This window comes from Aythya ferina (assembly GCF_964211825.1).
Source record: "Aythya ferina genome assembly, chromosome: 11".
In the NCBI taxonomy this organism is placed as follows: domain Eukaryota; kingdom Metazoa; phylum Chordata; class Aves; order Anseriformes; family Anatidae; genus Aythya; species Aythya ferina.
The window spans coordinates 9,106,228-9,129,323 of NC_140307.1; the positions used below are offsets into that span (position 1 = coordinate 9,106,228).

The 23,096-nt window shown below is 38.4% G+C and overlaps 1 protein-coding gene and 1 long non-coding RNA gene across 4 annotated transcripts in view; one reads left to right on the top strand and one right to left on the bottom strand.

Annotated features, from left to right (window-relative positions):
• Positions 1-1,837: 1,837 nt before the first annotated feature.
• Positions 1,838-21,165, bottom strand: LOC311442566. 2 transcript variants are annotated; one of them, XR_014696742.1, is made up of 8 exons: positions 21,020-21,165; positions 17,216-17,273; positions 14,935-15,055; positions 10,233-10,340; positions 6,227-6,329; positions 5,632-5,742; positions 3,327-3,456; positions 1,838-1,955 (listed from the first exon to the last, which is right to left on the bottom strand). It is a non-coding gene; the product is annotated as an uncharacterized lncRNA (long non-coding RNA). The 2 variants fall into 2 exon arrangements; XR_014696741.1 differs by lacking the exon at positions 5,632-5,742.
• IL16 (interleukin 16) overlaps positions 12,530-23,096 on the top strand; it is a 35,570-nt gene continuing 25,003 nt past the window's right edge. The window contains exons 1-2 of one of the 2 annotated variants that reach the window (XM_084531918.1): positions 12,530-12,594; positions 16,896-17,307. In XM_084531918.1, the coding sequence (XP_084388044.1) occupies positions 12,545-12,594; positions 16,896-17,307 (462 nt within the window). In that variant the 5' untranslated portion in view covers positions 12,530-12,544. The remainder of the gene's footprint in view (positions 12,595-16,895; positions 17,308-23,096) is intronic. The other variant, XM_084531919.1, reaches the window with a different exon arrangement.

Genomic DNA, 23,096 nt, shown 5'->3' on the forward strand with positions numbered 1-23,096 from the left:
AAATCACCTAAAATAGGGAATTAAAGTGGATTTAAAGGCATAGACAAACTTCTGTAAAGTGAAAGATATTTTAAAGGGTGTCAGAATCATGACATCCTTGAAATTAATTTTCTTTTCCTCTAAACAACTTATCTGCTCAGTTTATAAGTTTGTAAACAAGGATAGTGGAGGGACTTACCTTCACTATATCTATAGATGAATGGCTTAAAAACGACATACAGCCTATTGATGGGCCTCTTTCCAGCACAAATGCGTCATTTCCCTGTTACTGCAGAGAAAAATGGAAAGGGGCAGTTCCTCACCAAGCCTCCTCTGTGCTCTCCCCTCACCCTAGTCTGCAGGACCCAATCCAGTACCACTTCCTATTTGGTTTACACTCAGTTGGTGGCTGTACCCATCACCTTCTATTCAAATTTCACCTGCTTCCCCAGGTCCAGTCAAGCACCTTAACCTGAGATCTTCCTTCCTTTAATCCCTTCTATTCCCCCACGCCCCACACTTGCACATCTCAGAGCTGATCAACCCTTTGCAGTCCCACACCCATTATCCCAGTGCTCCCCCACATGACTTTATGACCCACTTTTCCCCCACTGCAGGCACAGCTCGCCAGCTTAGTTCCTTCAGCTTTGCTGTCAGGATTGTTGATGCTGTTGGACACCCACTATTTGCCTTCCCTACAGTATTTACGCAGAAGGTCGCTTTCCCATATTCTGCAGACCACTGTCAGACATGCATGATGCTGTTGACATTATCACTTACACAGTAAAGTAGAAAGACTAAAACCAGAGGTTAATTTATGGCAGAGGAACCCCCCACGTACACACCCATCCAGTTTAGGGCTATAGCATACCTCAGTGCATATATCGCCTAGATATAATTTAAGGCAGAGGTTTCTCTCCTGAATACTTGACATTCCAGATTGAAGGCTGTCCTATGAACTATGGACAGTGATATACACCAACCTTTGTGGTTCCTAGGTTCCTAGTGCTTGCTGTAATTAGATGTCAAATTTGTAAATTCAACATTGTTTAGTCTGAGGATAAGTGAGCAAAATAGGAAACTCATTTACCCAGCAGTGGGAGGGTGTGGAGAGAAACAGTGTTGTTTTCTGTGGAGGATTTTTATTTTTATTACTAGACTCTTGAGAGGCTAAAGATGTCACTAGGTCCTTATGCTGTTCTGGGCTGTGAAACCAGCAAGGGAAAATATGAACTGATGCAGTTTTATATAACTTACAAATGTGTTTAGCATTTTCTGTGACAGAGTGAAGGCAGTCAAAAATTTAACTGTTTCCTTTATGAACTTTATTTTGTTTATCTGTAACCTTGCTCTATACCAGCAGAACTGGCAGTAGTCTTGTCCAGAGCAGGGGCAGGGCATTTTCCCACATAACCAAAATAAATTCTTATTCCAATAAAAAGAGGAGAAGAAAAAAAAAAAAAAAAAAGAAGAAGAAGAAAAGAAAGTTATGCTGTGAAATGGCATTATTACCTCTAACAAAAAGCATATGGAATAGTAGCTTGCACATAGGTCTGAGAGCCAGGAATAAATCAGTGCTAGTCTAGACATGCTGATTCCAGCTGTGGTCCTGAAACAAGCTGTTAGTGCTAGAATTTGATTAAGCCTAATGCCCATCTGGAGAAGATGATGAATGAAGGCAGAATACCACTGTCCCATCAGAGTTGTGCTTAGAGGTATTTGTATTATGGCTGGAAAACAGGCAGGAGAACAAGGGTTACTCATTGTATTCCTGTTTCTCCCAGTAAGTGACTGGTTCCACAGCCAGTTTCAGAAGACAGTGTGGTACATTCTATGGAATTGTGACTTACCACATAGCCCTTTTCTTCGCCTCAGTATAGGCAAAGAAGCAGCAGAAATGACTTTACTTGGTCGTGGTTTCCACTTATTTAGTATGGCCCTCAGTCATTACGTCTCATTTGCTTTCTCCACAGTGGCTGTAACATTTAATTAATTAATATTTATAAGCACACAGAAGATGGAAAGCCTTATATATTATATGTTTAAGGTGAGTAATTACCTCACAAAAAGACATAAACGAACTCTGACCAGTGATGTAATTTCAGAATGCAGAGTGCTGGCAGGGACATAGAAAACCCTCACAAACATACCTCTTTCCCTCCTGCCTCCTTTCCCTTCCCCAAAAGGATGAATCCCTCTCAAAAGTGACCAGATATGAATAACGTTTGCACCTCCTTTACTATTATCTTCTTTTCATGCAGCAGAAGGGTCCTGGTTTATCTGTTTGCTTTAGTTTAAATTCTGCCATCCACAGACAAAACTTCTTGCTCCACTACACAGACTTTATTCACCAAAGAACAACCTCCCCAAGCCCTTGCAGAGCTTATGAAAAGCGTTTTCACTCGCTTGGGTTAAATGAGCACTGTGTGTGTTTTCTTTCTTCTTCCTCTTTTTCTTTTTTTTTTTTTTTTTAGGTTAAGAGTAATAAATGAATCATTTCAACTTTGGGCAAGGAGTTTAGGTGTTGTATTTGTACCATGCAACTACATAAACACAGAATGAGCCAGTTAACCAATGAATTGCAGGGATTAGAAGCAATGAGATGATCTAAAGCATTTTAACACATTTTCCATATATTAGTCCTTGGACTAGTTGTGTTTTGCTTTCTTACAACAGACACAAGTCAGTAAAAGTCCAAAAGGAAAGTTTGAGGTTTTACATTTCTGTTTGTGGTACAGGAAAAGGGTTACGATCTCAGTGGTTGATTCAGTGAAATAACATCTCTTTTATACACATCTGCCTAGCAAGTAGGGCGGTAGTTGGAAATACCCAATCTAAAGCATTAAAGATTTGCTGGCAAATAGCAAGGCATTTTCTGCTGAGGAAAAATTGTTATATTGAGTAGTCACTTTGAATGCTTAGGAGTTACAGTCAAATACCCAAACATTGTGGAGTTGCACTGCACTTATTATTTTCTCAAGTATTTAACACACTGGGAACTGACTCTGCTGTATACATCATGTCCAAGAAGGAATGATAATAGTGAACTTAAATAAGAAGAACCTTGGCAATGGTAAGTAATATTTTTATATCAAATTATTTGGGCATCATACAGTCAACTGCTTTTATATGTCAGTATGTATCATTTTCAATTGTTTTTATTTGACAATTTAAATGAGAAGAGTAAACAGGTAAGACATAAAATCAGAGGTATTTCACAAACTATATATATTTTGCCTTTCTATTCTCTGTTTTGTTTTTAAGTTGTATGAGAAATTTGAAGTAAGTTAGTGTTGTTGAATTATCAGTCTTATGATTTAAAACAGAGATGTTGTACATGAAAGTACCTTAACTTTGGTCACTTTTGCTTTGCTGTATATTTCTCCTATTTCTCCTGACACATATGAAAGTCAGCAGACTGTACCAGAGAATTTTGTGAGCCTGTAGCTTTCTTCAGTTTTGAAGGCCTCTTAAAACCTGCAATATCGGGAGGCAGAAAAGAAACAAAAACATAATCAAATGATTCATTGCTCAAATGCATTTAAATTTACAAGTTCTCTCTCAAGAGTAATTCATCTTCCTAAAAAAGAGAAGGGAATTAATTTCAAAACAGGATATAAAGGAAAGGCTATGGGATATTTTTTAGCTTTTGCTAAGTACATTTTTTTCCAGAATTGTTTCTAACCTTTTGCTCACTTCAAATGTTGCGTAGCTGCAAGCTTCACTCTTTAAATGTTTTATTTTTCTTTAAAGAAGAAATGCAGAAAGATGCATGTCTCCATGAGAATTGGATAGGAGTACTATCTAATCCTCTGAAAACACATGCGCATTTCCAATCCATTTTACAATTAAATATTAATATGATTATTATGTTTCAGAACATACTTCCAGGCAAGACATCCAAATGCACTATTTACTTGAATCTCCGTATGAACTAGCCTATACAGGAAATCAGTAAATTGGTCCAGAGTCTCAGACTCAAAGGGGATGCATATTTGTTTAGTCATATACTATAAATAACATCTGTAGTCTTGGAACTGTGACAACATTATTAATGCAATGCTCACTTAATAGTTCCCTCTGTTACGAGCCTCATTAGTAACTGATTCATACAGTATGAGCCTACAGAAAAAACATGCAGGCTAGTACAACACACACATTGATGATATATTGTCCATACTGCCAGCGTAACCTCATTTGTTGTGCAGCTGGTAAGCTGTGAGCCAAGGGCACACCTCCTGGCCAGCAGCCCCCTGGGAGACACAGTCAGTGCAGAGGCTCTCTGCAGGGGGATTGCTGTCAGGGTGCAAGTGGGGGCCAAAACACTCCCCTCTTCCCCCACCATACCATCCTGTGGCTGGGAACAGATGACATAATGCTCTGTGGCTGTCAAATTGCTTCAATCTATGCTGGGGGACAGACCCTAAGGACCATGGCCTCTTCAACACGGTTTTGCTATCAGAGAGCACCGAGGATGTGACCTGCCCCTTTTATTTTTCTAGTACTGTTATAACATTTGTCTTGCCTGTATTACAGTATGACACATACTGTACACTGCAAAATAACTTGCATATTTTTTCTGCTTTGATATTTCTGGAATTACCATACAGAATAAACTTTGTATGAAAACTATTCTGCATAATGAGATGAGAGTTGGTATAGGATATCATTACTTGCCACCAGCAAATACTTACTGTTTTCTAAGGGTAGTTAATTGCTTTGTCTAATTAAAAGAATTTCACTGAATTCTCTTTTAGTACTTTTTATCAGAGAAATCCCTGCCCATCTGAGAAAGAAAGGAACAACTACAACTCATTTGCACTGATGAGGACAGGGATTCAGAAAAGTGGGGAAGTAAACTTGTCTGATGTTAAAGCATCAGGTCACTATCAGAGCTGGAAGGAGATATCCAGACTCACAGTACAGTGCTCTGTTGAAAAATGGGCTGGGGCATATTGTTACTGGTTTTTGGAGTGAGTGGTGTGTATTAGATATGGTAGATAAGGTTCAAGTATAGGTACGTGAAGTCATTGCCCAAGATTAATGGTCAGCCTATACTGATATTGACAAAAACTTAACATATTATACATAGAGATCCTTTGTTTTGGCCAGAAACAGGAAAAACAAAAACAAAAACCAAACCACCACCAACTTTTAAACTCCTGTTCTTGTATGCTACCCCCAGAATTCTGGGTATTCTTACCTCTTGAATGTTTGAATTAAGTCTTTTAAGATTCATGTCACAAACTAAAAGACAATATTTATAATCAGAATTATGTTGAAGAAAAAGGAAAGAAAACCAGACTGGAAGTCTTGGGTTACAATATTGGTTGTATGGCTGTCTTAGAACATGATGTTGGACACTCAAATTCCAGAAAAGACTGCTTTCTTTTGGGAAACTCGAGCTGAGACAAAGGATTTAGTATTATTTCTTATGGAGATAACACTAGATATTTTCTTGATAGCTACTCAAAAATGGGCCCATGTGAGGGAAAAGACTGAAAATTGGACCTTCCAGAGCTCGTTTCTGCTCCAGTGTCAGAGTCATTCAGTGGCTGCCCTGAGTCCTAAGCCTGCTTTACCACATGGCAATCTGTAAGCCTGACCACGCTGTTTTACACATTCATAGACATACCAGGTTTTTGCACATACCCAGACAGCCTTCCAGAGAGCCTTTCCTATTCACAAGACAGACATGCAGTCAGGAGGTAGACAAACTGTTGCATAATCTGATCTCACAGCTGCTCTTGTCCCCTACTTCAGCTGCAAAATAAATATAGTAGCTGTGATCTGAGTTATAACTACTTCTTATGGAATAAGGTATCCCTTCCACTCCTTAATGCCATGGATGCTCAATTACCCACTCTCTGGGAGCCCTGGACTACAGACTGTGTGGAACCAACAGTTATTTTTTGGTGTTAAAACTGATGTCATCACAAAATTAAAAAACAAAAACAAAACCACAATAAAATATTAGGACACGCAATAACGTTTCATGACACCTCCCAACCACCACCTTCATGAAAAAATGCTAGGGAAGTGATCATGGCTTTTAATGTGCAATAACAATACTATTCAAGCTCTTTTGGACAAATAGGTAAATAAATGCAAATGAGTATCTGAATACAGAGATGTTTAAAAGAAATAGTAGCTAACAATTTATATATGGATAGAACAAGTTTTCAAGATTGGAGGGATAATGTCTTCACATTCAGATTTGATGCTTATTTTAAAAGATATGCTTTACCTGGAGCATATTGTTGCCGTCAAGACAGGAATGACAGGTTAAAATTTTCTTTGTCAGGTCAATTAGACTAATTAATATGAACAACTTCTTCTGAACCCAAAATCTGTAGGAAAGAAAACCAAAAATCTCAGGTCAAGAATCCTCATCTGAGGCCTCTTGGTCACTAACTCCAAGCTATTTAACATTAGATACTGCTCTGAAGGTGTAGACTGATCTCAAAATATGTGAGAAGAGCTGTCTCCCAAAGACACTAGATTGTAGACTGTTTAGAACGCTACATTTGGCTCCAGTATCAATCACACACTCAGGCAAGGTATCATTGGATCTCATGAAGCACCAAGAGCATTATGTTTTGTGTCTTACCAGGGAGCTATTTTTTCTGACAGACTATATTATTTCACCCACAAGAAACGTGTAAGGTAATTTAGTCTCATCTTGCTGTCAACAATGATGCTAGTGAGCAATGCGCGCAGTCAAGAGTGAGACAGCTGCCATTGGAGCTTTATACTGTTATCTTCTATACCACAAATAAAACACATCCATTCAGACTCATTCTGATTGTGACAGCCTTAGAGACACAGTAAAACAGAAGAAATGTGCGCCAAGATATTGTTAGTGCAGAGAAGCGGCTGTATTAAGTAGCTGTGCCTCTTTGAGGCACCAGGAATGACAAATACTCAGAAGTAGCTTCAGCTAAAGCCTTGCAACTGAAATGATTACTGTACTTATAAATGCAGTAAAGTCATCTTATTCAGGCATAGATATCTACAGGAAAGAGATTGCATAATTTCTCATCAGCCACTGACAATGCTAAATTAAAAACAAAAAAAACTAGTAAACCCAGCAACCAAGACAGGACCATGCATACTACCTGTGAGGTGCTAAGTGATAAAAAGCCCCAGACTTCAGTGACACTGAGGCTACAGAAAGTGGTGCCTGTGCCAGAAAGTAAAATATGGAGCAAATTCTGCCACTAGTACTCAAATGGATTGAATATATTCATCTTTCACTACTTCCATTCATTCCTATCTCTCTGTTCAAGGCAGAAAGGAAAAGGTAGTAGCAACAAATATGCAAAATGCAGAGACAATAAAAATGCAGCATCAGACAGGTCTAAATACACCTTTTATACTGAACTAATGAAAAATACAGAGAAAATTTTCTTGTGATTTTTATATGTGGAATAAGTTCATTTTTCTTCTGCCCTTTACTTTTTTTGCTTGATAAATCATAGTTTTGGCAATTGATAATTCCCCTTTCATTCAACCTAAAGGGCCCCTTATTTCAGACTACAGTTTAGGGGAATATAAATCAAAAGGAATGCAAAGTCAGATGAAAAAGGAACATTATGTGACTGGAAATGTGGAATGAGGAGGTAAAGTCATAACTTTTAAAATATTTGTTTTAAATTAGAATGACACCATACAGGGGAGCTCACATACTGTTTTTACTACTCTTGTGCTGCAGTAACTTATAAACTCTGTATTGGTCAATGACTTTAAAGAAATTGATGGTGCTTTTTTTCAGTACCAGCTATTTAGTAATTTCATAGTTCAGACACAAACATCCTGTAGTATCTCTCTAAGCCCAACATAATCATTTATGCAGTCTATAAACTCAATACAAAAATATTGAAATAATAAACACAACTCAAAACCTCATGTTTAAAGACCCATGATGTTTAAAAAGTACCATTCTTGCTATGCTTGATACATCATATCATGGCTAAAGTCAATGCACTACCCACTGACACTGCTGTTTTTGTTCAATTAGACATGCTTTTAATGCAGTATTTATATCACGTTACTTTTCTGTAAACAAAGCATTGTATGCATAGAACAACAGAGTTTGGGAAATGAAGGAAAAATTACCTTTTGATGAGTGTATGCTTAGTATTAAATTTTTGTCCATGGACCTACATAAGCACTATTTTACAGGTTCTCTCTAAGGCATTACAACAACCAAAAACACCTGAATAAGGTTAGTGATCATACACTGTGAAAGTGCACGTCATGCAACATAAAGTATTTGGGAATACCAGGTCTAGGAACTTTAATTAACTCACAGGGTGGCACTCCATTGGAAAAGAGTCTAGGAGGCTGCAGAACTGGATATCATTATGAAAGAGTCGGGTAATAAAGCTCACACAAGGAAGTTGATTTTTAAAAAAGGATCTGAAGAAAAAGGAGGAGATCCAAATATATGAGAGCAGCATGAAGCTTAGAGAAAAGAGGGGCAGAGGAAGGAAAGATAAAAGTATGCAGAGAATAGAGGATGACATCAGTACAGAGATAAATGAGAAAAGAATTCTACAAAGACTTGAAGAGCAGGGTATTTTTCCTAGTACAAGAACTGAACCAATTATAGAGGCAACAAATTTGAAACAATTACAAGGAAGTACATTTTTATGTAGCACATGAAACTCATTGCCTCTTGGTAATCAAAACTTAATGGGAGCCAGAAATGCATAGGTTATAGTTACACTACACAAGATTCATTTCATCTGTAGAAGAAAAATTCTTTATGCTTCCTGGCAAAAGCAGGTACTAAGTGACGAAAAGAATTAGAAAGAGATTTACCTAATTTGACATACTGCAATACTTATCCATTATGGCCTCATGTAGCTTCTGTTAAAACAATACTATCCAACCATAATGTAAAAAGCTCCAACAGTTTTGGAATTCATACAAAACCTCAGAGTGCCAGCCTACTCTTATCAACAAGGCACTCAGAAGAAACTCTTCCTGAAAGCAAGTTACCTCTTGAGTACTTTTTTTGCAAGGTAATTCTATTGAAGCAATTGCTATTAGCCATTGCTGGAGAAAGATACTGGATTAACTGTGCTAACAGGGTGATGCAATGTGCCAGTTCTCATGTTGCTCTTGTTTTGACGGATGGAAGGGCAGTGTGAAAGCTGCAAAATCCAAGGCAGAGATGACTAATCCAGTCCTGGCTTAGCAGCAATGAGGGAAAAGACTGTCTTGTGCAACGTAACTGTTGTCTGGAACGTGGAAATGTGTGAAAACTGTGACTGTGCTCAAGGCAAAACTAATTCATCCGTTTTCTGAGCAATGTAAGGACAGGACAAAAACTAGAACACCTCAAACTATTGGCTTTCTCTCCTATTAACACAAGAACTGCTTGGACTTGGATGGGGATCAGGACAGAGGCTAAGTTCCATCATTACTTAGACTTGCTTTGCCCAGTGCAAATGTTCTGTTTAAATTTGTACGTTGCTTTTTGGAGAAAGGTTATCACCAGTAGCAACGGGCAAAATATTTGGTACTGAATAGTCTGTAAATTTATCCTCTACAATCCAAATCTTTGGATTTGGAAAATAATTTGAAGGGAAGGAAGGATCAGCTCCTGTATCTGCTGTGGTTCCAGATGCATCTTGATTTTAGGCAAAAGAGAAGAACTCTCATAAAAAAATAAATTCAACGGCCTTCTCAGAAAAGTGTCTCCACTTTGTGGTAACTAGGACACTACCCCAGGGCAGAAGTATCACTCTACCTATGAATGGTACTGTTTGACTTTTATTCTGAAGCAACAGTCGCTGCCCCTTCTACATGCTATTCCCTTTAACTGAAGGTATTATTTTTTATCTACTCACCTCTTGAGGTGAAATCTCTGTCCCACTGAAATCAAAGGCAAAACAGCTAACTTCAAAGACCTAATAATTTCTGCTACCTTCTCGTTCTTCATATTAATTATGCTTTAGATTTCAAGTATTTCCTTTTGTTTATTTGAACTCTTAATTTTATTGCATTCTTCCTTTCCTGTCCCTCACATGAGAAGAGAGTAAAGAAACCCAGCTGATTTTCCTTATACTATTATTTCATAAACCTTTAATGATTCAGCTCCTTTCTGTAGAGAGAGTTCACATCACTTCAATCTTTTCAAACAAAATCCCAGCCTCTGATCAGTGTTCATTGGCCTTTTCCTAGTACGATAACTTTGAGCTATGTAATGAAGATTGACCACAGGATCCAATATCAAAGCATACCATCAGTGCGACACGGCAGGCGCAGCAGAGTTTCTCTCTCCCTCTCTCCTTTTCCTTATGGCTTCTTAAAATGTGCTTTTCTGTTCACCACTGGGCAATGAACAATTACTGTACAGAGAAGATGGAAAAAATTGCAAAAGGTTACAGTGAAACATCAAGAAAAAACAGCCCCTCCTTGTGATATTTATGTTTCTGCTGCTGGCCCTGGCAGAAGTCCAGATTCTGAATGAACAAAACTCCCAGTGGCTTAGGAACTACAGAATTCAGCCCATAGTCAGGAAATGCAATAGCATATGACAATGGGAATTAAAAAAGAAAAAAGAAAAAAACAGCTTCCCAATCCTTTTGAGCTTCCAGCTCAATCAGTTTGGATCAAAATACAGGGACTGTTGAGATTTTGCGTGAATGAGTTCTCTATTGCTAAACAAAAACATGTGTGTGTTACAGTGTAAGACAGTTAAATGGTAAACAGTACGTGGCTCTGCTTCCTCAATGATGTTTCATTTTCACAGTACTAGAACTTATAAAATTCCATTTTATATAGAAGTCCAATATCCTCTCTATTCAAACACAGTGAGGAACTGTTTTCTAAAACAGAAAGTCATATCCCTATTTCTGACCTTTCTAGGAAAGCTACTTGATATCCACTGTTCACTACTCAGCGTCAAATCATAATTTTTCTAAAGATTAGTACTTAAAATACTGTGGTAATGTTTATTGTCATTTAGTGATTCGAGTTAAAACTGTGTCCTTTACAACATATTTTCTTAGGGGTAACTAATACCTGAAAACCCATTAGCTGGGAAAAAAATGCCAAATTTTCTTCTTTTTGTAAATACTTAAAATACAAGTTAACCACTATGATATTAGCAGGAGCAGAGTGTTTCAGGGCTACTGTAGGTGCTGTACAAAGCAGAAATTTCAGCTTCGCTTTTCGTCCCAGTATGTCATTCTCCTGGAGCAGATACTTGTCTTCACAGTCCACATTTTATCTAGAAGTCACAGGAGACCACTAAACATGAGACCATGTCAGCAAAATTTTTACAACCCCTTTTAAACTCTCTCTCTTTTGAGAGTATAGTGAGAGACCGATAAAACCAGGATCTTCAAGCCACATAATACAAAGGACAGCAGGTGTTTAAACACTCTTGTTGGCCATTTCCATGACCAGACAGGGCTGCATGTAAAATTCTGTTTTCTGTTTATGCTTTCCAGAAAAGTAGAGGATCCGTGGTTTGTGAGAACATTCCAAAGAGGTCTCACTATTTCAATAAATTAGCATTAGCTGTCTCAGAGATTTTTATTTTTTTAATATACAAACTCTCTATGCAACTTGTTCCTACTTTCCCCTGAAAGCAGTCACATCTCCGAGAGAAAGTAGATTTCTGAAGCAAGATTGATAACCATCAATGTGTGAGTAGAGCTAGGGATCGACAGGCAGAGAAGAGCAGACCGATGAATGAAAAACAGCTGAGCACACCTATGGACATGGCAAAAAGGTGGCTGCCTGCTCCCACCACTGACAGTGGATGCAACTCAAGCAGCATTTTGGTGAGAGGAGCTGCCATAATAATAGACGGGACTATGAACCATTTATTTCACAGCATACTAAAGGTGCAATTGAGAAAATGAGCAATCTGTGGCATAGTTCTCATTTCACACACACTCCATGGAAGGAGCAACAATTTTCTGAGTCCTTGATAAGGCTGGATCACAAAGGTGCAGTCTAGCCCATGAAGGGGAAAGTATTTAAAAAAGAGCAGGTTAAAGGGACCATGCCACTTTCTGATGAAAACCACAAGGAACTGGCATTCAAAAGTAGCTCCTATTATTATTATTATTATTATTATTATTATTAATTTATTTATTTATTTTGCTCCTAGAGCAGAAGCTGCCTATGAAATTATTAGCAGTTTCATGTTTAAAATATCTGAAAAAAAAGTGTGAAACATGCTTGCCATCTCAGCCCCCAGCAGCAAATCCTGCCCTCGATTAATACAGATTCCCCCGTGCTTCCCTGTAGGTTCAACATGTTTGAACCCCATCAATCCTAGGACCAGAGAGCAACACGTAAAAACAAATTACACAAACCCCTTAAATGGAGTAGCGCCTTTGGGTAGCTGGAAGTTTGCTGGAAAGTTTCCCCCAATACAGCATCCCATTGCTTTTGTTTATCTATCCTTGCTGACATTTTCTTCAATTAGGAAACAATAGCTCCGTTCCAATGTACTGAGCAGAATTACTGAAACCAAGTCACGTGACGCCACAAGAGTGTGTTTTCAATTATTCACTCTGTCTTTTTTGCCAGGCCTATGAAGAGGAACAGCCTTCTGCAGGAGTCAGGTTTGTCTGCCTCGCTGTTGTAAGTTCGTCCTTTTGAATTTTTATTTTACAATTAGGGATTTTTTTTTTTTTTAAACTGTAAATTCAACTCTCAGAGAGTTTCTTGCTCTTTTATTAGAGAATTTCCAAATCTCTTGCTCTTCCTACTGCCTGGAAATCCTTCACATCTGCAACAGTTCAGTTCTAATAGTACTGCTCAGTAATGAATTTGATGAAGATCACAAGATCTAGATTAAAAAGGCATGCAAGATATCACGCTATTAGCACTTGGTAATGTAAAACTCATCTTGCTCTTGCTAGTAAAGAAGCTTTAGCTTTCCTATTGTCTGGTTAACAGTAGTGCATTCCCATTCAATCTGGGAGCTACACCAAATTATTTACATCTTGTAAATGCTTGGTTTAATATCAACCAAAAATTTGAACCAAATGAGCGCAGCTCAAATCATGTACTTTGTTTGCAGAAGGCAGACTGAGTTAGGACTTTTTAGATTTAAAGCTGGAAAAATAAAGCTTGGGGAAAAAAAAAAGAAACAGAAGGAACATTTGGTTTGCATTACAAACCACAGACAACTTCCATCAGGCATGCTGAAGGTATAAGAATGGCAAGAGAAAATGACAAGCAGTGAGTGCACTGGAGGTAAAGATGAATGGGCTGGAGAATTGACTTTGAAGTAATTGTCCATGCCCACGATACCTTGAAATCAGTTTGCTGTAATACGGTAATTAATCATGAAGCTTTTCCAGCACTTGTGATACTGTTTTCTGTGTAACATAATGTTTCTGGATATTTTTATTGGAAAACATATAGAATATATTTTTGGTTGCTCCTATATTTCTGTCGCTCATGCAACCCTGATTCAGCAGCTCTGGAAAGGATGTCGCCTTAGTTAAAGACCTGGGCTGTAATCTAATCCCTAGAGGCAGAGCAAGCATTTAACTGAAAATCTTCAGGTCTAATGGGCTTATTTTCACTGCAGCCACTGTGTTGAGATACTAGGTATGTCATTCAGGATTAAATTTGGTCTTTGAGTTAATAAAGCTCAAAGGAGGAGGAGGAGGAAGTAACTGATGTAGCAGAGGTAAAGAGAAATTCTCTCTGTATAATGTAAAATTTCTCAGGAGAATTGCAGAGGGGTGGGATGGAAGAGTACACCGAAAGCAATGTTTCCTTCCCTGTTTCAACAGGTGCTTCTGTTTTCCATGCATCTCAGATGCTTAGCACTAGTCAGAAGAACCTTTTGAACCATTTACTATTGATGGCAGTGCTCAATACTGATGTTCTTCAGCTCAGCAGCTTCAGGCAGTGAGAAAGGCCTCCCATGTCTCTTCCCATCTTTTATTCTATCTTGCCAGTCTCCAGAGAGCTGTATTTTGACCATTAAGCTATTAAGTCCTCTGCTTACCCATGTGCTTAATGGCTGTGATTTTTTTTTTTGTTGTTAATTCTTTCTCTTCACAGAAGTAAGAGTGCAGTTAGTATTTGCACAACATAGTATTTCATTCAAGGATTTCTATTTCTCCTAATTTTCCCCCACAGGCAAGATTGTTTAGATATGAATGTGCAACTTGGGCTCATTTCCGACACTGTTATTGCTAATATCTAATAGTGATTGCCAGAATCACAAAAGGAGCAACAATCCCTTCTCTAGACTTTCAAGTGAGCACAATCCACAGACCTTCAAGCAAGTTAGTTCTGTTGCTCTCTACCCAGGTGATGAGGTAGAAACTTGCAGAAGTTACCTTAATACATCAGCAGCAAAGCATGAAGTTCCCCTCATCCTTACTATCCTATTGCTTTTTCAAGTCCACATTCTGGTCTAATGGGCCAGATCACATTTTTTCCTTCCTCTGAAATACCTTCAGACATACAGGAAAAGCAATATCAAGCTTTACAAGATAAAACTCTTACACTTGTGACTAACAGAGATTTTCCAACCCCATCGTTGAAACTAAGTTCATACCTATTATGGTATACTAAAGCTTAGTGCTAACCAAAACACTAAAAAGGGTTCTTTAAAAGAAATAGTAATCACCAAACCTTGAAAGTCTTTATATATTAGTAGTATCAGTCATCTTTTAACTAATGTAATCAGTGAAAAAGCATACAAAAATTGCTAACATGATGCTGAATTACACCAACAGTTACTTATTGCAGTTCTCAAAATCATTGTTCTAATGTAATTCTTTGCACTTTTCATCTCTGTACTTCAAAATAAATTCTGAGAAGTAGCTTCTCTCAACAGTGTAGAAGGGGAGATTAACCCCAGAGAAATAAGATCACAAGTCAACCACAAAGTCCATCTGTGAAAGCTGAATTCCATGTCAACCCCTTCTCCATCCCCTCAGTATCCTTACATACAAGCTCAGATGTCCTGTATTCAGCATGAGCTGTACATCACAGGAAGGGAGCGTGGCTGTGCTGTTGGGTTGTCTTCCACTGACACTTGTGGTTGCAAGCCTTCATAAGAAGAGAGGGAATTCTGAAAAAAAAAGAAAAAAGAACATTCAATGCACTAAAGAAAATACGCTAACTTAGTTTTACCCTGAAAGATTTCCTCACGACAGTGTGGGGAAGGCTGGGAGCCCGGTAATTTTGGTACCAATATTCCTGTAAAGTCAGGTCAGACTTTTCCACATCAATAGGGAGCCTACCAAAGACACACAGGAGAGAGCCAGAAAATAATGGTTTTGTTCAACTTGACATATTCTCCAGAAACTTTAAAATTTCAACTTTGCCATGGTATCATTTCTTGCTGGGAATCCTGAGGAGTTTCTGAAGTGCTGGGGATTTTATTTTGGAAGAGAGACATCAGACAGCAGATCAATGTTATGACTGGTATGACAGAAATAAGTTATAATTGAGGGTTACAGGAGCATTACCTATCAAAAACACCAGAAAAGACTGCACTCCCTGGGAGAAAAAGGGACCTCTTTTCTCCTCCTGGAAAAGCTGTATCCAAGGTTTTTCTTTTATAAATCGAAATTCAGATTCACATTGAATTGTATATACTTCTCCAGGAATGCCATAGAGCTCAATCACATAGTGCTTATCTTTTTTTTTTTTTTTTTTCCTTGTTATTTGTATGAGAAAAAAAAAGTAATCCTTAGGATATGGCTGTATTGTATTTATTATAGATATTGGTCTGGTTTGGCTAGAATTTGAAGGCCTACGTTTCTTGTCAGGGCTGTAAGGAGCCTTTAGAAAATCTGCCTTCTCCTATTTCCATATCACCATTTTCGGCAAAAAGTGCATATGTGTCCACCTAATTCCGCACTGAACCCAAGCCAGACAGTTTATAGCACATTGTACAACCGTTTTCTCTCAGTGGTATGCTTGAGAATGTCTTTTGTAATAAATATGATAATGAAAATTAAGCAAGTCAAAGCAATTCATTAAGACTTGCTCACGTTGATTTTTTTTTTTCTAGCACCAATACATTCCTAACAAAATAGTTCTACAAAATTTCTGAGAGAAAAAGAAAACTGCTTTAACAAAGCTCTCCTTTGCTATCTTAACATGCTCATTACTTTTTTTTTTCTTTCCATTTTACAAAAGCTCCAGCTTGTCACATTTTGATTGTATAGCATTTCTTCCATTTTCTCTTAATTTGGTGTGCTGTATCATACACCGAAGCAAACCCTTTCTGTAATGGGACACTTTTTGATTGATGTATTGGAGCTGTAATCCTTTATAGAGTTCAATCCTTAATCAGATATTCATATCTAAAGTGCTTCACTGGATCTCTGTTACTGTTAAATGCAAAGTCTTAAGTGAGTTCTGGTCTGCGAAGGTAGGAGCTTTATAGCAGCCTGACATTTCTTACTCTCTCACGGCTAAGATCTGCTTTTGCTAAACCACTTACAAATCAGATGTGCCAGGCAGAGAACTTAACCTCAACAATTTGATTAATCTTCTTTGAATTATAGTGGTTTCATGAATCAAACTTCAGAAGGAGCTTCCTCTTTTCAAGTAATGTTAGCAGGATAGAATAATGCTTTTAAAGTATCTTCCTTTTCAATTTAGGATTTCAACATGCAAATTCAGCAGAAGCCAAAAAGCAGTAGCACAATGGAAGCATCAAAAACATTTATTAAAAGCACTCCATTGTGCTTGGGGAGCATGGGAAGAGAATGAAAAGGTGAAGGAGAATTTAGTAGAGCACTGCACAGAAACAGAATTAGCAAGTCATGAGATATCACGTGGCTGTTAGCAGACTGAAAGGCTCTGTTGATTCAATTTATTCATTAGGGCTTTTCAGTAGTGTAGGTTATTGAGTAGGGGTATATTACAACTTACTTTTTATATTTCCTTTCCTGGAGGATATTTAGCACCAGAGAAGCGGAGAAAGTTATTGAAGGTATCATGCCACATAAGTGGGAGAATGATAGGAAAAAGAGCAGTACCACCAGCTCTCTGAAGATGGATCGAAAGAGCAATGCTGGGAACAGGAAGTCAAGAAAGTTTCGCTCCATTTCAAGATCACTTATATTGTGCAACGCCAAAAACAGTGATGATGGGTCAAGTCCCGATGAGAAATGCCCTGATCCCTTTGAGATTTCTGCTAGCTGGGGTCAAGAGGATTTTGACTGCTGCCCTAGAACACAACTGCCATTCACAACAGAGACAGAAGACAGCCCACCTGATCCTCCACGTGTGATCACCAGCATAGTCCAGTCCAAGGCTGCAGCAAATGAGAACTGCAACAACATGAGAAGAAAGTTACTCATCAAGGTAGGCAACCGTGTGTTATATTGTAATGCTTCCTATTGCAGTCATTCCTAAATGGGTTAATTCATATTTCTCAGGAACACAGGATTCCATCTGTCTCTTTCAGAGCTTATGAGCTTGCAGTGTTCCTGCTCTGTATAAACTGCATGAAAATGTATTAGATTCCCAGCTGTGCTGTTACACTCTGCTGATTAATGTTCTACTGAAATCAGTGACTGATTGGTCACTCCTCAGCGTATTCATACTAGCACAGCTGATGCTTCCTACTTGCAATATGTACTCAGCTCAAAATACAAAACTGTTTCTACAGGAAAATGAATGTGAGCATAAATTATATTAACACTGTTAAAGATGCAGGAGATTCAGCAGGCAGATTCTATCTGATTCAGGAAGGAGCTAGTGGTGGATCTAAACCAAAGAGGTCACTTTTTAAAGAAAACATTTACATCTTTTTAGAGATGTAAGTGTTCCATTTTCCTTCAATCAGGAAGAAACTATTTTAACCCCCAAACCATTTTTCAGTCTAGGCAATGTAGTTCAGATGTCTTTAGAAAGTTCCTACTCTGTGACATATCCTATTTGTTCACTTTATATCTACCTGTTGGTGTGAAGGGGAAGGGGGATGTCACCACAGCTATGATATGATTTTTAATACAGTCTGTGTCCTCCCAGCTTCTAATATTCGAATACCCAGTATTTATGCTTTTTACCTGTGGAAATAGTGGCTTATGTGAAAAAAAAAAAGTTTCTTTCACCTATAATATTTCTCTTACATATTCTATTGTACTTACCTTCTGTAAAAATCGACTAAAACCAGACCTCTACATCTAAAGACAGAGTGGCACTTAAAATCTGAATCTCCCCTTACTCCTTGAGTTTCTTGCTGATGATCACAGCACACAGCCCAATGTTACAAAGACTGCAGCAGGACAGAATTCAGGTGAGGAGGTATCTTAGCCCCTTGGCAAAACCACAGAATGAGGACAAAAACAAGCCAACTTCCTATTGCATTCTGACAGAAAACATAAATAGGTGGAACTGACCAAAGTCCCAAAATACACACAGTCACCTGCAAAACCATACCACCTCCTCCCATTTGGAAGCAGTTTGCATGCACTCTGCTGATTTCTATGTGTGAGTAAAGAAGGAGCTGGCCTCTGTGGATTCTCCCCTTTTCTCTTTATCACAGCCTGAAACACTTTCTTAGGTGTGTGTCAACTGCTGCAGTCTGATTGCTTGCATACCTCCAAAATATGCCAGGCTCCAATAACTGTCATGATCCATATGCTTGTGAAACTACTCAATATCTTACTGCAGACTGTAAGTGTAGATCATTTGCTTTTATAGCTGGCAAGCAGCTCAAATAGGGATCTGGGGAACAGAGTAAGTCTCATAACTAATGCTGTTGCACAGATAAAATACAACTGCTGAGGGTATAAATCCTCTCTTAGGTTGGAATGTTAGTGTCACTGAACAGGATGGGTCAGGAGCCTGGATGGAGGGTGACATAAATCAATCAGTAACCCAGGCCTTTCTGGCAGTATTTGGGTTGCTTACTGCCACTATAGACAAAAGGCACAGTAAATTCTTTCTCCAGAGCTCTGACAGCAATATAAACTTCTTCAGGTGCCACTTGCTAATATTCCTACCTTTCAGAGTCACAGATCAGCAGCTCTAAAAAGTCTTATCTCAGCATGCTAAATTTGATAACTCCTACACGAACCTTACCCTGTACCACTGCTGCTGAGGCTTTGCCCTATATTATGAAAGCAGTGATCTTTTTTTCCCCATACGGCATAAGCCTGGCATAACAACCTTTCTATAGCACGTGTGTTAACTTAAGCTTAAAACCTCTCTGTTTAAGAAAGGACTCAACAACTATTTTTCAACTTCTAATGTACCACACTCTCTTCAGTCCATGTGACAATTCAGAAATTCATGATGCGTGACTCAGAGCTAAAGGGTCCTAGTCTTTGTTCAAGAAAATTGATTCCATTCTTCCTGTGGTGTTGCTGAGATTATTGCATTATTCGTTCGCTTTCCAGTGCCTGCAGCCTTAAGCATGACTCTGAAGGTGCTAATAACTCCCACAGAACTGAATAACTTAATTTTTTCTGTTACACTGGAAGAAGAGAAGAATGTTTAAAAGTGCAGCATGATTTAACACTCCCTGTGACTCTCTTCTGCAGAGCTAAGGGGGAACCTGGAGCATCAGTCTTCCTGATACTAATTCTTCTCTACTGCTCAAAGACTTAAGTATCTCTGAATCCATACCCTGTCAATTGCATGAGATTCACTGTTACAGAAACTGTACCACACTGGCTGAGATAGGACTGCAAAGTGATGTCACTGCTCCTCCGCCAGCTGATCCCACAGCACAGTGCTAGGACTGACTTGTACTAACACACACATTTTTGTTTTCAACCAGGGCATTCATAGCCCACATTTATGCTGCTAAAAGTTGTGACACTGGCTACCATTTTCATTGTGGTGATGTGTGGCAGTATTAGATGACAGGGGTTCAGTTCATAATTGCATCTTCTAAGCAACTTCCTTCCAAAAGTATATGGCATGGTGGCACAGTCCCCATGTAAAGGACAGACAACTTTAACTGTTGTCATTGACACCTCCTCTGTAGTGAGGTTATATATAACCTCTTTGGTGGAAGGGGAGAAGTTTGAAACAAGAATTAAGTAGGAGCCTATCAACATCTATTCAGTGGTTCATTACATTCAAGGCAAAAACCTCAGTGGGTGCTACATCCATGTAAACTATGCAGTTACCTGAGACATTTGGACATTCAGATCCTGGCAAAACATGGCCATTATATTTTGCATAGGGCCCTGTGTAGCAGATCTTAGCGGTTATGCCATTCCATGACTTTAGCCTACACTGATAAAAATGACATAGATATGTCATTTTCCTGCTGAAGTCCTACCTTCCAGTCACTTTTTTTTTTTTTTTTTTTTTTTTTATCACAGAAAATCTGTTATGACATGCAGAGAACAGAGAAGACAGGAGACAATCTGGGAAAAGGGAAATGGAGAAGGGAAAAGAAAAAAATTATGAAGACAGGAAAAGAGGAAACAGAGAATGTGTACTTGACTATAAAATACTTCAAAGCAAGTGAAGCAAGAGGAGGAAAAAACAATAGCCAGGAGCAGTGAAGGAATCAGACTTGCAGCAAAGTGCATTTGTTAACGACTCCACATTTCCTATCAAATACCACATTCTTCCTTTTTTCCCTTCTCTGCCTCCCCAGTGCATTTTGTGCACTGCAACAGCAGACTTATTCACCTACATGTTGCTCTGCAGAAAGGCAAGTAGAGATGCCACACTTAAGGGCCATTAGTTCACAGACTTTCCAACAATTTCTTTCTGTCTGACCAATTGTACAAAAATAATAAAAGCAAATAACACATCACCATGCACACTCAGGCAAAGAACAGCTGGATCAAAATCTTATAGCACATAACTCACACACTCTAAAATGGTACCTGACAAAGAATATCTCAGTGTGATCCATTAACCTCATATCCTTTTCAATGCATCTCCTCTACTTTCATTATATATTCTAAATAGCAATGATTTCTCCCCCTTCTCTAAATGTACTGCTAACAATGATGAGAACAGTCTTTTAATTCATTTGGTTTCTTTGTTCCAAGATTCACTCATATTGACTCTTGCTCACTGTGCCTACAGCACCCGGCATTACCTGGGCATCATCCATTCAGCCAGCTCCTGGACCACTTAGTTTCTAAAGTGAGGCATATTTACTCTGGCACTGACAGAGCTGGAAAACCAGCTTGTCAATATATAAATAAGCAGATCTGCTTTATAGTTTGCTTCTCACAAACTCAGCAGTTTCAGTTGGCCTGAAAAGGAAAAAAAAAAAAGAAAAAAATTATCTGATACCTGATGCACTGACAAAGCAAACACTTTTGAAGACAGCCTTGCCTGCTCATGTCATTACAAACTCTGAGGCTTTGTCAGTTGTAGGAAGGATGGACAGGAGTAGACAATATTGACTTGTTCTTCAGAGAACAGCAGTCTATGCTGGGTATGAGAGACGCTCCCAGAAGCATTACATTACAGTCAATGGGCTCTCCTCCCTGCACTGTGGACAGTCTGGGAAGCACTGAGGTATGAGCCACAGAGGATGGTGGTAGGGGTGAAAAAACATTTAGAATAAACTGTAAACTGGAAGGGATGGCTCTTTACACAAACGTTGGATCCAAACTAATCGGACTGTGTGATTCCTCTAGGTTCTAGAAACTTCTCTGTCCTTGCTCCCCTAGGTCCCTGACTGTCTGCTTGAAGAAGGAAAAAAGCAAAAGGTCATTTTCTCTCTTGGTCGTCACAAGAATTATTTTTATTAACTCGCCTTTGTGCAAAAGCCAGTTAGTTGGCTGCTTGGTACCAGGACAAGCGTTATGGCAACAGACTGTAATGTCTTGAACATGAGCCTATGGGAAGGATGGAAAAACAAAGCAAGTAAGGGAGACTATTTATTTAGACATTTATGTTTTCTCCTCCCTTTTTCTATTTGCTCTGTCTTTCCAGCCTTCCTGTTTTGTGACATCAGGGCCATGCTATCCCCAGAGCAAGTTGGAAAAGAGGCTGTTTTATTAAGATAGTGCATGCTGCAAAATGTGGTCCAAGGCACAGGCTCCCAGAAAAAAACATACCAACGAAGGGCGGAAAGGTCTGTCTGTAACATCTAATATTCTGATTGTCTATGGAGGGCAGAACCCGAATCCTATGCCCTGATTCTTGCATCATCTAAAGGCATTCTGGCTTCTACCATTTTATTAATTGCAAAGGGAATATGCTGCTGGGAAAATGAATCACATCTACTATAAATGTTTTGGAAGGACCAAGACATTGGCTAGGGCATGTCAGAATCAGTGGAGTCACATTCACGTCAGTTTGTACCAGAGATATGCTGAAACTTGTTAGAAATTATACAGAAAAAAATGGTTCTTGAAGAAAATCCCCAAAGGCTGTATTCTCTTAAACTTCCACTTGGAAATCCCAGCCATTTCACAGTCAGAAGGCCAGAAAAGCCAAATATTTAAATTCACTATTGTACTGTTGTAAGAATTTTTGTTTTATTTTTTATTTTGTTGGCCTTTTTAAAACAACAATCAACTCATTGTCATATGGTTAGTTAACTGAGTCAAAGACCTTACTTGAACTAGCCTTGTATAACACTTTACTTCATTTCAGACAATCTAACTACTGTGTCTTATGTTAAGAGTGCACAAAAGTTTTTTAGTTTTTCACAGATGCCATGGTTACCCTTATTTCAAAACAACATCTGGAATGAGATGTTTTGAGACAGGACTCTGGGCTAGAAATGTTTAATGAGAACATGAAGGGAAAAGAAATCTCTTAAATGTCAGATAAAAAAACATCCTCAAACTTTTCATTTGGCATGACAAAAGAAGAGGATAAGGAGAGAGTTGGCCTGGACTTGCAAATGACTTTTCCAGAACAAAACATATGAAAAATTAATCTACTCTCACCTGCAACACAAATGAATTTAAGAAGACTCTTGAAATCTACCTTTGATTTTAATGTTTCAGTAAAGTAGATTCAACTTAAAGACTAATTTTGTTTATAATGCACTTTCAAAGTGTTGGGTTGCAAAGGCCCTTATAAGCAGAGAAAGATTTTATTCACTGGCCGCAAATACACATTTAAACATATGTTCTAATAATGAGAAGGCAAAGTTGACGTAGAATCCACCTGCTCACACACCAAACCTGTCAACATTATTTTAGCAAATT